Raw genomic sequence first — 12992 nt, 5'->3', positions numbered from 1 at the left:
CCCACTCTCAAATTATGATAGGAACTCATTAGCTAAAGGAAATTTCAACACTGGGTCCTGCTGGTTAGTGTATTCTTCAAGCAATTTGGTCCTCTGGTCTCTCTTCATATTCTCTTTCCCATGTAGATGGTTAGTATTAGAAGAGAAGGGTGTAACTATGACCCTTTGGGTACCCAAGGTTTTAAGACCTTGCTTCTTTGCTGGACTGCACTGCTTTTGTCCTGTATACTTGGTGGATAAGAATTGAAAGTTGATGGAAAAACAGGCAAGGGACTTGGCAATATCACTTTATTGCAAAAGAGAATTCTTGCTGAAATAACCCCAGATAGTCAAAAGGAGATTGACACCCAGTAGAGCACTCCAAAGGAGCCTCCACCTCCACCATCTGAATGACACCGGAACTTTCTTTGACTTGCTGCTCCTCCCTCTCTGATCTTTGAATGGACTGTGGTAGTACTAACTTTCTGTGTGTTAGTGTGACTCAGGGAGGGTTTGTGGTGCCTCTCTTTGTACCTGGTGAGAACCAGGATTGCTCTCCTCTGAGCCATTTCTTATTTTGATATATCCCCTACCTCTTAATTCTTGATCATAGAATCATGTAGGACGATTGGGCTTCCTTGAAGTGGGAGGGGAAGATGACTGGAGTGGGACATGATGTGGGCCTTTACTGTGGGCAGGGGAAGAGGGCAGCCCCACCTCTTGAGTGAGGGCAGCACCTCTGGCCTGTGTCCAGGGGACCAGGGGCTACAGCCAGAGCTGCTGTCCATGGAGGGCATGCTGTGTTTTTGATGGCAGCAGCTTTAACTGTGACCAGAGAAATTCAGAATCCTCTATCTCCACTTCTACCTCTTTCTTTCTATATACACATCTATATATAACTATATCTACATGTCTGTCCATCTATATATATCTAAAACTATATTTGTCTATCTTATCTATCTATATCTGTCCATAATTATATATCTGTGTATATATATTTCTATATGTCTATATCTCTCTGTGTCTAAATCTAGATATAGACATCTAAATCTATGTATATCTATAAATGTATTGATATCTATAATCAGAGATGTTTACAATCGGCCTTCTCTATCTGTGGGTTCTACATTTGTGGATTCAACCAAACAGGATTGAAAATATTTGAGAAGTATTGTGTCTGTATTAAACATGAACAGCCTTCTCCCCAAATCATTAGCCCCTAAACAATACAGTATAACAACTATTTACACAGAATTTACATTGTTAGGTTTTATAATTAATCTAGAGATGATTTAAAGTATGAGGAAGAATGTGTGAAGGTTTTATGCACATAAAGGACTTGAGCATTGAAGATTTTGGTATCTGGGGTCCTGAAACCAATTGCCCATGGATATCAAAGGATGCCTATATACCTATCAAAATCCAGATATATGTTAGACAACTGTACAGAAGTGCTGGGCCATTCTTAAGGAAGGACCCTGTGTGGTTGTCAGTTCACACAGTGGAGCCTGGATTCACACAAGGGATCCAATTAGCAGTGAGGGCTGACCTGGTGCCCACCTCATGTGCTCCCCTGCCCTGACCCCACACAGCTGTGGCCCATATAGCTCAATACCTCTCTGGGACTCATAGAAAAGAGTACCCCAATTGCCTTATGATTCCGAGGTTAATGAAGTCACTAGAGGACAGTGTGCTATAACCCCCTGGAAGACTGGGCAGATCCCTCCAATGTCATCCCACTGATAAGGGGGCAACATCTGTATTCCACAGACCTGATGAGTGTTACATGAACAGACACAGCAAAGCCTTATGCAGGAGTTACAGTATTTCAAGAATGTGTTCAGCTCATTACCATGAGCTTTGAATGAAAAAAGGGAAGTTGAGTTAAAACACAGGAAACACACAGGTATCTGTGGAAATGTATTTGGAAGGGCCAGGTCCCTGGAGGTTAGTTGTCATCTTCCCAGTGGTTTTGCCAATCCCTGGGTGGATACTTCTAATGACTGAATACTTATGTTGTATTAAAAAGCTATGTAGTCCCGTATTAGGTAAAAAGACTGTACTGCATTTCACATCTGTGGCGCTTATTTTGCACAAAAGATTTTGAATGCTGTTATCCAGAATCTGTACAGTTCTTCCTGCAACACACTGCCTTGTTACCTTCTTTCAAGTTCAAGATGTTTTATTTTTCATCAGGAGACTTTTGTAGTGATTCAAGTCAGGTAGGATCACGGACACATTGCAGGAATCAGAAGATGGTACCAAGTAAATGAGTTGTGTTTCTCTCTCTTACAGCACAGGATATCAGACAGGATTCTGCTTGTCAAATGCCTGATGGTGCTGGGATTTGTTATCTTCATGTTCTTTCTCAATTCATTTGTCCCTGGTATTCATCTTGATCTTGGTGAGTCTAATTTTTTTGTGTGTGCTTTTGTTGATAGGCTTGGCAGTGGATATCATGGTCTGAATGGGAAGGTTTCAAAACATGTCCCCAGGTGCTAAGTGTACCTGCAAGCAGTTGTGATGGTGAGAATGCCAGGGAGATGGAGGGTGGGTAGCCGTCAGTGGAGAGCAGGAGCAAGAGAGAGAGAGAGAGAGATAGAGCTAGAGACAGAGGAACATCTCCAGCCCCTGCTGATTCAGTGCAGAGTCCTCAGCCTTCTAGGCCTTAACTCTAGAAAGGATGTAGAGTAGGGACGGTCATTTCTTTCGCACTTGATAACTGCGTCTTGAAACAATTCCCAGAGAAGACAGGAAGGCCAGCCCCGCCTCCCCTGTAGCTCGACATGGCAATTAAATGGGAAACCATTTGTGAAAGGCCTGGAGAATTGCAAGAGCTCCGCACAGATTCGCTGTCTTTGTCTGACTGGGGATCTGATTTCCCCACGCGTCAGAACACATTCTCCCACTTCCTCCTTTTGTTTCTCTTTTTGGCCAGACTTCAGCTCTCAGCCCACTCTGCTTTCTCCAGCCCTTTGTCAAGGTCGGGCCTTCCCCATAGTTGCCAGGACTCTCTCAGGTTGGATTTACCTTGGTAATCCCCAGCACCCTTCCATTTTCCATAAACTTTTCTTGTGGATATCACAGAGATGTCTTTTGATGTCATTATTTAAAATAAAACCAAACCAAACAAAAAAATCACTTGCGTGGAAGTATAGATTTATGAAAAAGATAAATTTGAGGTGGTGTCAGGGAGTCTTTTTAAATCAAGAATTTACCCATGGTTTTCCTTCAGAAGTAAGCTCTGCTAATATAGTTGAGGTATTTTATTTTTATCTTAATTTTTTAAAAATATAAACTTAATTTTCTGCAACTTTTAAAGGATCTAACTGGTAGGAGGCAAAGCTTGCTAACTTTGTAAAATAGATGGTTAATGCAACTTCAGTTATTCCTGTCACATCCTTGCTTCTTGGGCTCCTGGATATACTAGAAATCTTTTTAGGTGGTAAGTCAGTTTCCCTATTTTTTGTAAAAGAGCCACATTTCTAGTCTCTCACACTTAACACGTGGTGCACACGTATTTGGCTTAGTGTTCAACTTTTCATCATTTGTTCACAGGCCCTTGGAATTGATTTCCCTAAATAAACTCAGACTCAACTTGCCAGGTGGCCTGGGCTTGGTTCCCAGCCCACACCTGAGAGCTGATCCACACAGTCTCAATGAAGTAATGAAGAATGCCAAAGCTAGAGTGGTAATAGCATCATGAATTTCAGTTGTTTTTGATGAATTTTATCTAGAAATTGTTTCAGTGTAATTATTTTTAATTACACCCAAGGCATAATGTAATTTTAACATTATAAACCTTTAATCGCCACAAGAATGTTAAGTGGTCACCACTGGTAATTAAACAAATACAATGAAACTAGTGTTTCCAGAGCAGAGGGGTTTCATTAGTGAATTCCTTTGGGTGTTCACAGATTATTTTGTTTCTAAATTTACTTGAGATTCTTCTTGCAATGAGCATAGCAGGCATTTGAAAAATAAAAGTATATGAAAACTTACATGCAATTTTGTTAACCTTTGACAATAGTTTTTGTATCAGAATAATACTTTTAAAATTTAAAGTTACATCTTTACATAGACTTTGAAAAAGATCTTGGTTACTGTGAAACTTTTCTTTTTACCCTGGGAAGTCTATCCTTTTTACAAAGATATCTTTACTCTTTTTGTGTGGTTATGTCCGTGATTGAGAGAATTATATCTTTCTGCTTTTAAATCTAGTTTTGTTTTCAGTTAGAGTTTGTGTACAGATAATTTTATCTGGGGATCCTGGGACACATAATCCATGTACATACTTATTTATCATGAAAGGTTAGATGGAGGAGGAGAGAAGTTCGACTGGCATATGTTTTAACAGTATAGTTTCCTTAGGGTGATAGCAACTCTCCTGATAGCCACAGGGACAAAAGAGACGCCAGATATTCCCAGGGTTTCAGCCAGTAAAGAATGTAATCATTTTATCTTTGAAGTTCTGTTTTGAATGCGACCTGCTTTGTGAATTGAGCATCATGCGATGTAATATGATGTCACAGGAGATGACATCCTGTCATACAGTGTGCCATATAACACAAGGTGGTGTCATGCGACACTATCATTTGCAACCCAGCACAGCACATATAATACAACAGTATATAACACATACTGTCATATAGCACAAAGCAATGCTGTAGAGCACGATGTGTATCATGTGACATGTTATGTGACCTAACACAAGGTGCTGCTGTACCACATGATGTGTATCATGTAATACAATATGTCATCATCTCATACAGTGCTTGCCACATTGCACAAGTGACATTGTAAAATGCCATGCATGTAACACAAGGTGACATCATATAAACAGGTGTACTATGCAGCAAAACATGACGTCATAGAACACATTCCTTCAGTTAGGAATCATAATGAAAGCACAGTCTTGACTCTTTTTAATTTTTTTTTAAAGTTGTTGTAGAGCAAAACTGACCTTTCCTCTGGGTGTAAAGTTCTATGAATTTTGCTACATATGTAGATTTATGTAACAACCAATGCCATCAGGATACAGTGACCAGAAAACCTTCCCTGGGCTCTCCTTTTATAGTCACTCCCTGTGCCTCATTCCATCTGCCAAGGATCTGCTCTCTGTCACTGTAGTTTGTCCTGTTGAGAACATACACATGGAATCAGATTGTATGCAAACTTTGAGACTGACTTCTACCCACCTTGATGGCTGTCAGATTCAACCAAGCTGTGTACATTAACAGTTTGCTCCTTTTGTAGCTGAGTGATGGTCCATGGTGTGCAAATACCAGGGTTTATGTATCCATTCACCCTCTGAGGGACATTTGGGTTGTTTTCAGTTTTTAGTAATTGTGAATAGAGTTCATGCAGACACATATGAGCATATGGTTTTATGTGAACTTGCATTTACATTCTCTTGGGTAATTACCCAGTAGTGAGACTATTGGGTCATTTGATGGGTGTATGTTTAACTTTGACAGGAATTGTTGCACAACTTTCCAGAATGGCACCTGGTTTTGCCTTCCCACAGGAATGAATGTGAGTTCCAGTGGCTCCACATCCCCAACCAGCACTTGGTACAATTGAACTCCCTCCTCTGGAATTCCACAGCACACGTACCTGCCTTATACATGAGCTTATATGTTTCCTAGTGATGAATTTACTTCTCTGCCCTCTGAGCTCCCACTGTCCAATGAACCCTGAACATGTGATCCATATCCTCTACATTTTCCTCTTCTCAGTGCCTTGTGTTAATACCCAACACATCAGTAGGTAGAAGAAAACATTTATGGAATGCATGAACAAACACCTCTTATATTGAGTCTAATAAGACTTCAATCATTGTGAAAATTAATTATGTGGATGACTCAGCCTAGGTACTCCAGAAAGCAGAGGCCAAGGCAGAGACTGATGTGGAAGATTTCCCTGGGGAGTCCAATCCCCACTCCCAGGGAAGAGACATGAGGAGTAGGGAGATAGATTAGCAAAGGGAGGGAGCCATTGGGGACCGCTGGTTTCTCTATCTCATCAAATTGAGAAGAGTATAAAATGCACCCCAGGACTGTCTATAGAGGTGAGGCAGAAAGGACTTTTACTCATTGGTCTCCATTTCCCAGTGGTCAAAGTTCCTCCCCATAGGGTGCCAACTTGCAGATGCACTCATCTGGCATGTGCTGATGGCCAGAGCAGCCCCAGCAGAGAAGCATCAGCTAGGAAGGAGGTGTTGATACTTGGACTCTGGAGAAGACCCTGTCAGGGTGCACTGTGTGAGGATGGCAGGGTCCACACAGAGCCAGTCACTGCCACCCACTGTGTGAGGAACGGGAGAGCCCCTAGGAACCCAAAGGCAGGCAAGAGATGCATAACAGTGAAGAAAAGAGATGTGAATGAACATGATGGCTACAATTCATATCACATGGCAAAGGAATTCCACCTGCAGGAATCATCACCTCACAAAACAGGTTTTTCTGCAAAGGTCCACTGTCTCTATATGAAACCCTTGGTACCAGAAATGTTTCAAAATTCAAATATTTTTGTTTATATTTTATAAATACAATTCAGTGCACATACTGAATTATACATAGGTTGAACATAACTATTCAGAAGTCTGAAATGCTTTAATGTCAGAAAATATTCAGTATTGACATGATGCCACAAGTGGAAAATTCTACTCCTGACCTCACATGAGGGGTGGCAGTCAAAGTGCAGGTGCATTCAAAGTAGTGTTTAAAATTACTTTCAGGCTCTATGTGTAAAAGGGATATAAAACAAATTTCATTAGATTTGGGTTCCATTCCCAAGATATCTCATTATATATAATGCAAATATTCCCAAATTGAAAAAAGTTCAAAATATGAAACACTTTTGGTGCCGGCATTTTGGTTAAGGGATTCTCAACCTCATGTAATACCTCCTGAGACACTTAGGGCTGGCACCTGTCATCCAAGCATCAATGTTTCTGTAGCATAACTTGAACATTCACACAAAGTGTGATAAAGGCCATAAATAGCTTCTTCTTGGTTCAAGTCAAGTTTTGTTGGACTTGGGCCTAAGTGTTTAAAATTTTTTTTTGCTTTGTTGAACTTTAGGGTTTCAGAATTATGACTGACTGTGAACTTACAAAATGAATCCATGACATGAGGTTTAAAACCTTATCTTTGACCTTAAAATTTATAACCTTTGATTAGCAATTTCCTAGGCCTCCTTCTTTAAAATTGGTTCAGAATATACCCCTAGCTTCTTTCACAAAATGTTTGATTAGATTTCAGTGCTGGAACTTTTTCTGTAATTATTTCCCTGATTATGGTTTGAAATTGCTGGTCTTCTCCGAGTCTCTTGGTGTTCTATTGCTGAGCAATTTTATTGTTGTCTTTGTGAAAGTATTTTTAGTTACAAATAAAGCAATCTACTTGATCTGTCTAAACAAAATAGAGGATAATTGGAGTAATAATGAAATGATTGACAGATTCCAAGGCAGGGTGGGCCTCCAGGGGCAGGCCAGGCAGAAGAAAGTCTCCAGACCTGGGGCTGCCCCACCGCCTGGCATCCCCTGCTCTTCTCAGCCTCAGGCTTCTCCATGCACTTGTTACCTCATCTTTTTACTGCTCACTGCAGAAGAGTGGTTGTTCCATCTGTTTCCCAATTTATAGAACACCAGTTTCAGCCTCAAAAGAAGAAAAGCCTAGTTTGAATTCCCAAGTGAAGAGTCCAGTTGTCCCAGGTGGGGTTAACTTCCTTCCCTAGCACTGAAAATTATGACCATGAGGGCAGGGCCACATGGTAAACTATGGCTGGGGTGACTGGGGTATAATTCTTAGAGGAAGAGGCATTATTATGAGCTGGATAGACATTCCCAAAACTTTCCAAGGCATTTCCTAGGAGGTCTAGTTTCTGATAAGTACAGTCACCTCTTGGTGTCTCTGAGGGATTGGTTCTAAGACCCCCTAAGATTATCAAAACCTGAATATACACAACTCCCTTGTATAAAATGGTATAGTGTTTGCATACAACCTCTGAAAATCCTCTTATATACTTCAGTTTATCTCTAGATGCCTTATAATACCTAATACAATATAAATACTATTTGAATTGTTATATGTGTTGTTTAGGGAATAATGAAAGAAGAATAACTATTCATGCTCAATACAGACACAATTGTTGTCAAATATTTTAATTATAATTGGCTGAACCATCAGACACAGAGCCTGTGGATAGAGAAAGCTGACTGTATATATTTTCAATTAAATCATCCATCCATCCTCCATCCATCCATTTATTCATGATTTCGTGTGTTTGTACAACAAATGCCTGAGAATTGGGCAGTGTGGTGAATATAAAAATCAAGTCACTGTTCTCCTAGGTCTTCTAGTTTAGAAGGGGAGATGGAACTGCATTTATTCTTTACAGGGAGACATATTAGGTACAGCAAGGACTTCACAGCTAATTAAGATACAAGATCTCTAGTGCTCTTATAGTCTGATGCAGAGACAAGGCAAGGGTACTGAATTACAAAACCAAATGTGATAATTTACATAATCAAGGCACAGATGAAAAACCTAATGAATTCCACAAAAAATGAGGAGTTGTAACGGGAAAAGCTAAGGTTTGATTTAAAAGAGTTCTGAGATAAATATATATATATGTACATATATGTAATATAAAAGATAATTATCATATACTGGGGTGTCAACCTGATAATAAAAATTTCTAAAAATATTTAAGTCCCTGATTGACTCTATCCTGGCTCCAAGTATCCATCTTAAATAAATGTGATTATTTCAGAATGATGTTAAATATAAATATAAATAAAAATATATACATGGATCTTGGATATTTTAGGTTGACTAGGATAATTAACTATTTTCCTTATGATTCCCAAATGGGTAGATTACCACTTTCACTGTAGCACCCAAGAAATGAAATCATGGAAGAGCAAGAATGGTTCTGTTTTTGAAGAAATAGAAATAAAGAATTTATGTAATATAAAATTCATCTTGTTAAAGTATATGAATCAGTGTGATTTACTATATTCACTCAGTTGTGCAATCATGGCCAGTAGTATGAAATTCTAAGATATTGTTATTAGACCCCAAATAACCCTGTACCCATTAGTAGTTACTCTCTTTGCATTTGCTTCTTCTGCCCTGACTCCCAGTCCCTGGAAACCACTCATCCTACTTTTCCTATTTCTGTGGATTTGCCTATTCAGGACATGTTGAATGGAATGGACTCATTCAGCCTGTTGTTCTGTCTGGCTTTTCTGACTTAGCATAATGTCTCAAGGTTCATCCATGCTCTAGCATGTATTAGTACTTCATTTCATTTTATGAATGAGTTATATTCCATTATATATATGGATCTTGGACTTTTAAGTCGACTAGGATAATTAACTGCTTTCCTTAAATAATATAAAAGTTATGCAATCACATCTGTACTATCTTTTATATTTATTTATATACCTCTATATATGCCTTTAATTTATTCATATGGAATTGAGTGACTTTCCTAAGTCCTTTCATTTTATACTCAAAGACTTCTTTTAGTAGGTCTTGTATGAAAGGGATTTTAGCAATGAATTTTCTTAGTTTTTGTTTATGTGAGAATATAATGCTGCTATGAGCCTTTGTGTTCAGATTTTTGTGTTGACATTTGTTTTCAATTCTTTTGGGAGTATACCTGGGGAGGAAACTGAAGGGTTATGCAGCAACTCTATGCTTAACCTTTAGAAAAACTGTCAGGTTGTTTTCCCACAGTTGTTGCAATTCTGTCAATTTATATGCTTCATGTTTTTGGGGACTTTTTTTTTTGTTAGGGACATATATATTGATAATTCTTATGTTTTATTGTTGGACTTACCCTTTGCCATTATAAAATAAATGATCTCTAGTAACAATTTCTTTTATCTTAAAGTCTGTTATCTGATATTAGCACAGTTACTCCAGCTTTATTTTGATTATAGTTTACATGGTATATCTATTTTTAATTGTTTTACTCTCCATCTATTTGTCTTAGAGTGACTCTGTGTAGACAGCATATATTTGTATCATTAACATATTCATGCTGTACATCTGCCTTTTGTTTGGAGTGTTTAATAATCTTTTGTATTCATTGTGATTGCTGATAGGGTAGAATTTGGTCTGCCATTTTGCTATTTTCTTTATGTCTTATATTTCTTTGTCCTTCTAGTCTCCTTATTCTCCTTTTGTGTTAAGTATTTTCTAATGTGCCATTTTAATTTGTTATTACTCTATTTATTGAGTTTTTTAAAAAATGATCACCCTGGGGATTACAATAAACATTTAATTTATAACAGTAGAATTAAAATTAATATCAATTTATTTTTACTCCTATAAAAGAACTTTCTCCTTATATCCCTTTGTTCTCCCTTGATTTTTGTGCTATCTTCATACATCTTTGTGTATTTTGTCCCTTAACAGTTTTCTTTTTTATTTTGATTTTTTATCTTTACTGATTGCATTTTGATTTACTGTACACAAATGGAGTACAACTTTTCATTTCTATGGTTGTGCACGATGTAGATTCACACCATTTGTGTAATCATGCATGTACATAGGGTAATGATGTCTGTCTCATTCCACCATCTTTCATACCCCCGTCCCTTCCCCCTCTCATTTTTTATTGTTTTATGCTGTTATCTTTCAAATAGTATGGAAGTTCCAAAAATTGTATTTAATGTCTTTTATATTTATTTATATAAGTACCTCTGTACGTGCTCTTCATTTATTCATGTGGAGTTCAGTTACTTTCCAAATTTCTTTCCTTTCAGACTCAAAGACTTTTTAAAATATTTCTTGTATGAAATGGATTCTAACAGTGAATTCATTGGGAGGAATGTCAATTTTTTTCTTTTTTTCATTGAAGGATGGCTTGATTAGAGGTAGAATTCTTGGTTGACAGTCTTATTTTTCATACTTGGAATATGTTATTCCAGACCTATGAGACTGATGGTTTCAAAGTAGAAACCATCTATTAATTTTATTGAGGACTTGTATGTGATCAGTTGCTTCTCTCTCACTACTTCAAGATTCTCTCTTTGTGTTTGTCCTTGTCTTTCAATAGTTTTATTATGATATCTAGGTGTGGATCTCTTTGAGTTTGCCCTGGTTGTACCTAATTGAGCTTCTTGAATGCTGAGATTTATGTTTTTCCTCACATTTGGAACATTTTGGACCATTATTTTTTCACATTTTTTTCCGCCCCACTCCTCTGCTTTTCTTCTAGGACTCCTATTATGCATATGTTGGTGCACTTAATGGTTTCCTACCAGAAGCCTCTGAGGCTTCATTCACTTTTCTTCATTCATCTTTCCTTTTCTTTTTCTCAGACCAGAACTTCCTATTATAATCAACATTCAGCTGTTTTTCCTTGAAGAAGCACTTCTTGCAAGGTTTTGCTTAGAGTTTCAAAACAGTTGATTTTGACAGACTTTGCCAATATCCTCATTGCTTTTATGAACTAGATTTTTCGGAATTCTTACTTGATTTTCTCACTGACATCCCACCATGGATGTTTTGAAGTGATACGATTGTAGATATTTGGTCTACCATTAACACCAAAGACTATTTTTGAGGGATGTTATTTCCATCTGTTAATCATTGGTGACCAAAACCATCTTTCCTCGGAGACTGTTGTGAATTTTGACTACGTCGTGAAAATTGGCTATCTAGGTACTTTTCCAAGAAGAAATCCAAGAGGAAAAGACAATGTTATGAATGTAATTCATGGATTTATAGCCTGATGCCTTCTTTCTGTGAGGGGGGTTCTGAGTGAGGAGGGGGTTGGTGACCAGACAAGAGCCTTCACAGAGCCTGGATACATGATACTTTCAAGTCATTCATGTGTGGTTTCTCAAGAAGTGCAGTGAACTCACCTGTCCTGTCCTCTCTATATTCTTCAAAACTATCTCATGCTCTCTTCTGACAGCAGGGTTCCCAACCCTCTGTCATTCAGAAATAATCTTTTACTAAATAACACACAGACATGCTTTCTCATCTACCTGACAATTTTAACTGTGATGTATAGTACCAACAACCTTGTTTTGCTGTAAAATTAATTTGCTACTGACTCCAGGACATTTTTACTAATCAGATTGAAGTACACTTTTTGAGCACTATGGAATCACTGTGAGGTATGAAGATAAAGAAGTCTAGTTCCTTCAAACTACAACTTTGACAGGAATCTAGTAATATATTTCACAAGATTGGTCATGTTTTGGCTCTGATTCTCCAAACATTAAGTATTTATTGATGTTCATGGTCTTCTCCTTTTATTAGCTCTAGCATGTCTTAAATAATGCAGCCAATATCCTCCATCAAGCACAAACAGATCAATGAGTTTGGAGAAGAGTAAACAATTTAATGACTGTTCCTCCCCTCATTTTTATCCCTAATGGCTTGTATCATGCAGGTCTGCATATAACCAGTAAAACTGTTGAGGGTTTTTTTTTTTTTTTTTTTTTTTTTTTTTTAAGTTGGATGATTTTGACAGAGAACACATCAGCTTTTAAGTCATGGATTTTTCAGAAATGTTAGGGGTCAAAAAAATATCTGTGAATCATCCATGGAAAAACAAAGTGTGGAAAAGCACTTCATCAAGATAATTGTTAAAAGTCTCAGATCAAATGGTTACTATTTACAGGTTTCTCATTGGTTATTAACCTTGACATTCTGAGTCATCTCAGTATATATAAAAATTATTTTCTATGTAAATTATATTTCCCCTTAGCCTTAATAAGAAGGACAATCCTCATATTTGCTATAGAAAGACAAGTTTAGATATATCATGTCTACAGGCTTATAAGAAATACAGGGACCAAGAGATTAAATTTCTGGGCATTTCTGACTTAGGAGTATAAGTCTAGGAGGAGTGAGTTGTATCAAAAATGTCACTTGCTTTTCTGAAGCAATACTATGGGTCATGTTTGAATTTATCCATATTAATAATTTGAACAAGAATTTGAATAAATACTGTACCATATCATCATTTCTAAGGCTTGT

General features: G+C 37.6%; 1 protein-coding gene across 5 annotated transcripts in view; it reads left to right on the top strand.

The window, feature by feature from the left end:
• The window catches only part of Oca2 (OCA2 melanosomal transmembrane protein), a 389761-nt gene that overhangs the window by 153151 nt on the left and 223618 nt on the right, over nt 1-12992 (top strand). For all 5 annotated transcript variants that reach the window (XM_047540394.1, XM_047540395.1, XM_047540396.1 and 2 more), the window contains one exon: nt 2275-2383. In XM_047540394.1, the coding sequence (XP_047396350.1) occupies nt 2275-2383 (109 nt within the window). The remainder of the gene's footprint in view (nt 1-2274; nt 2384-12992) is intronic.

The sequence above is a fragment of the Sciurus carolinensis genome, chromosome 2, assembly GCF_902686445.1.
Source record: "Sciurus carolinensis chromosome 2, mSciCar1.2, whole genome shotgun sequence".
Lineage (NCBI taxonomy): Eukaryota > Metazoa > Chordata > Mammalia > Rodentia > Sciuridae > Sciurus > Sciurus carolinensis.
This window is presented reverse-complemented; position numbering and strand designations above follow the sequence as displayed.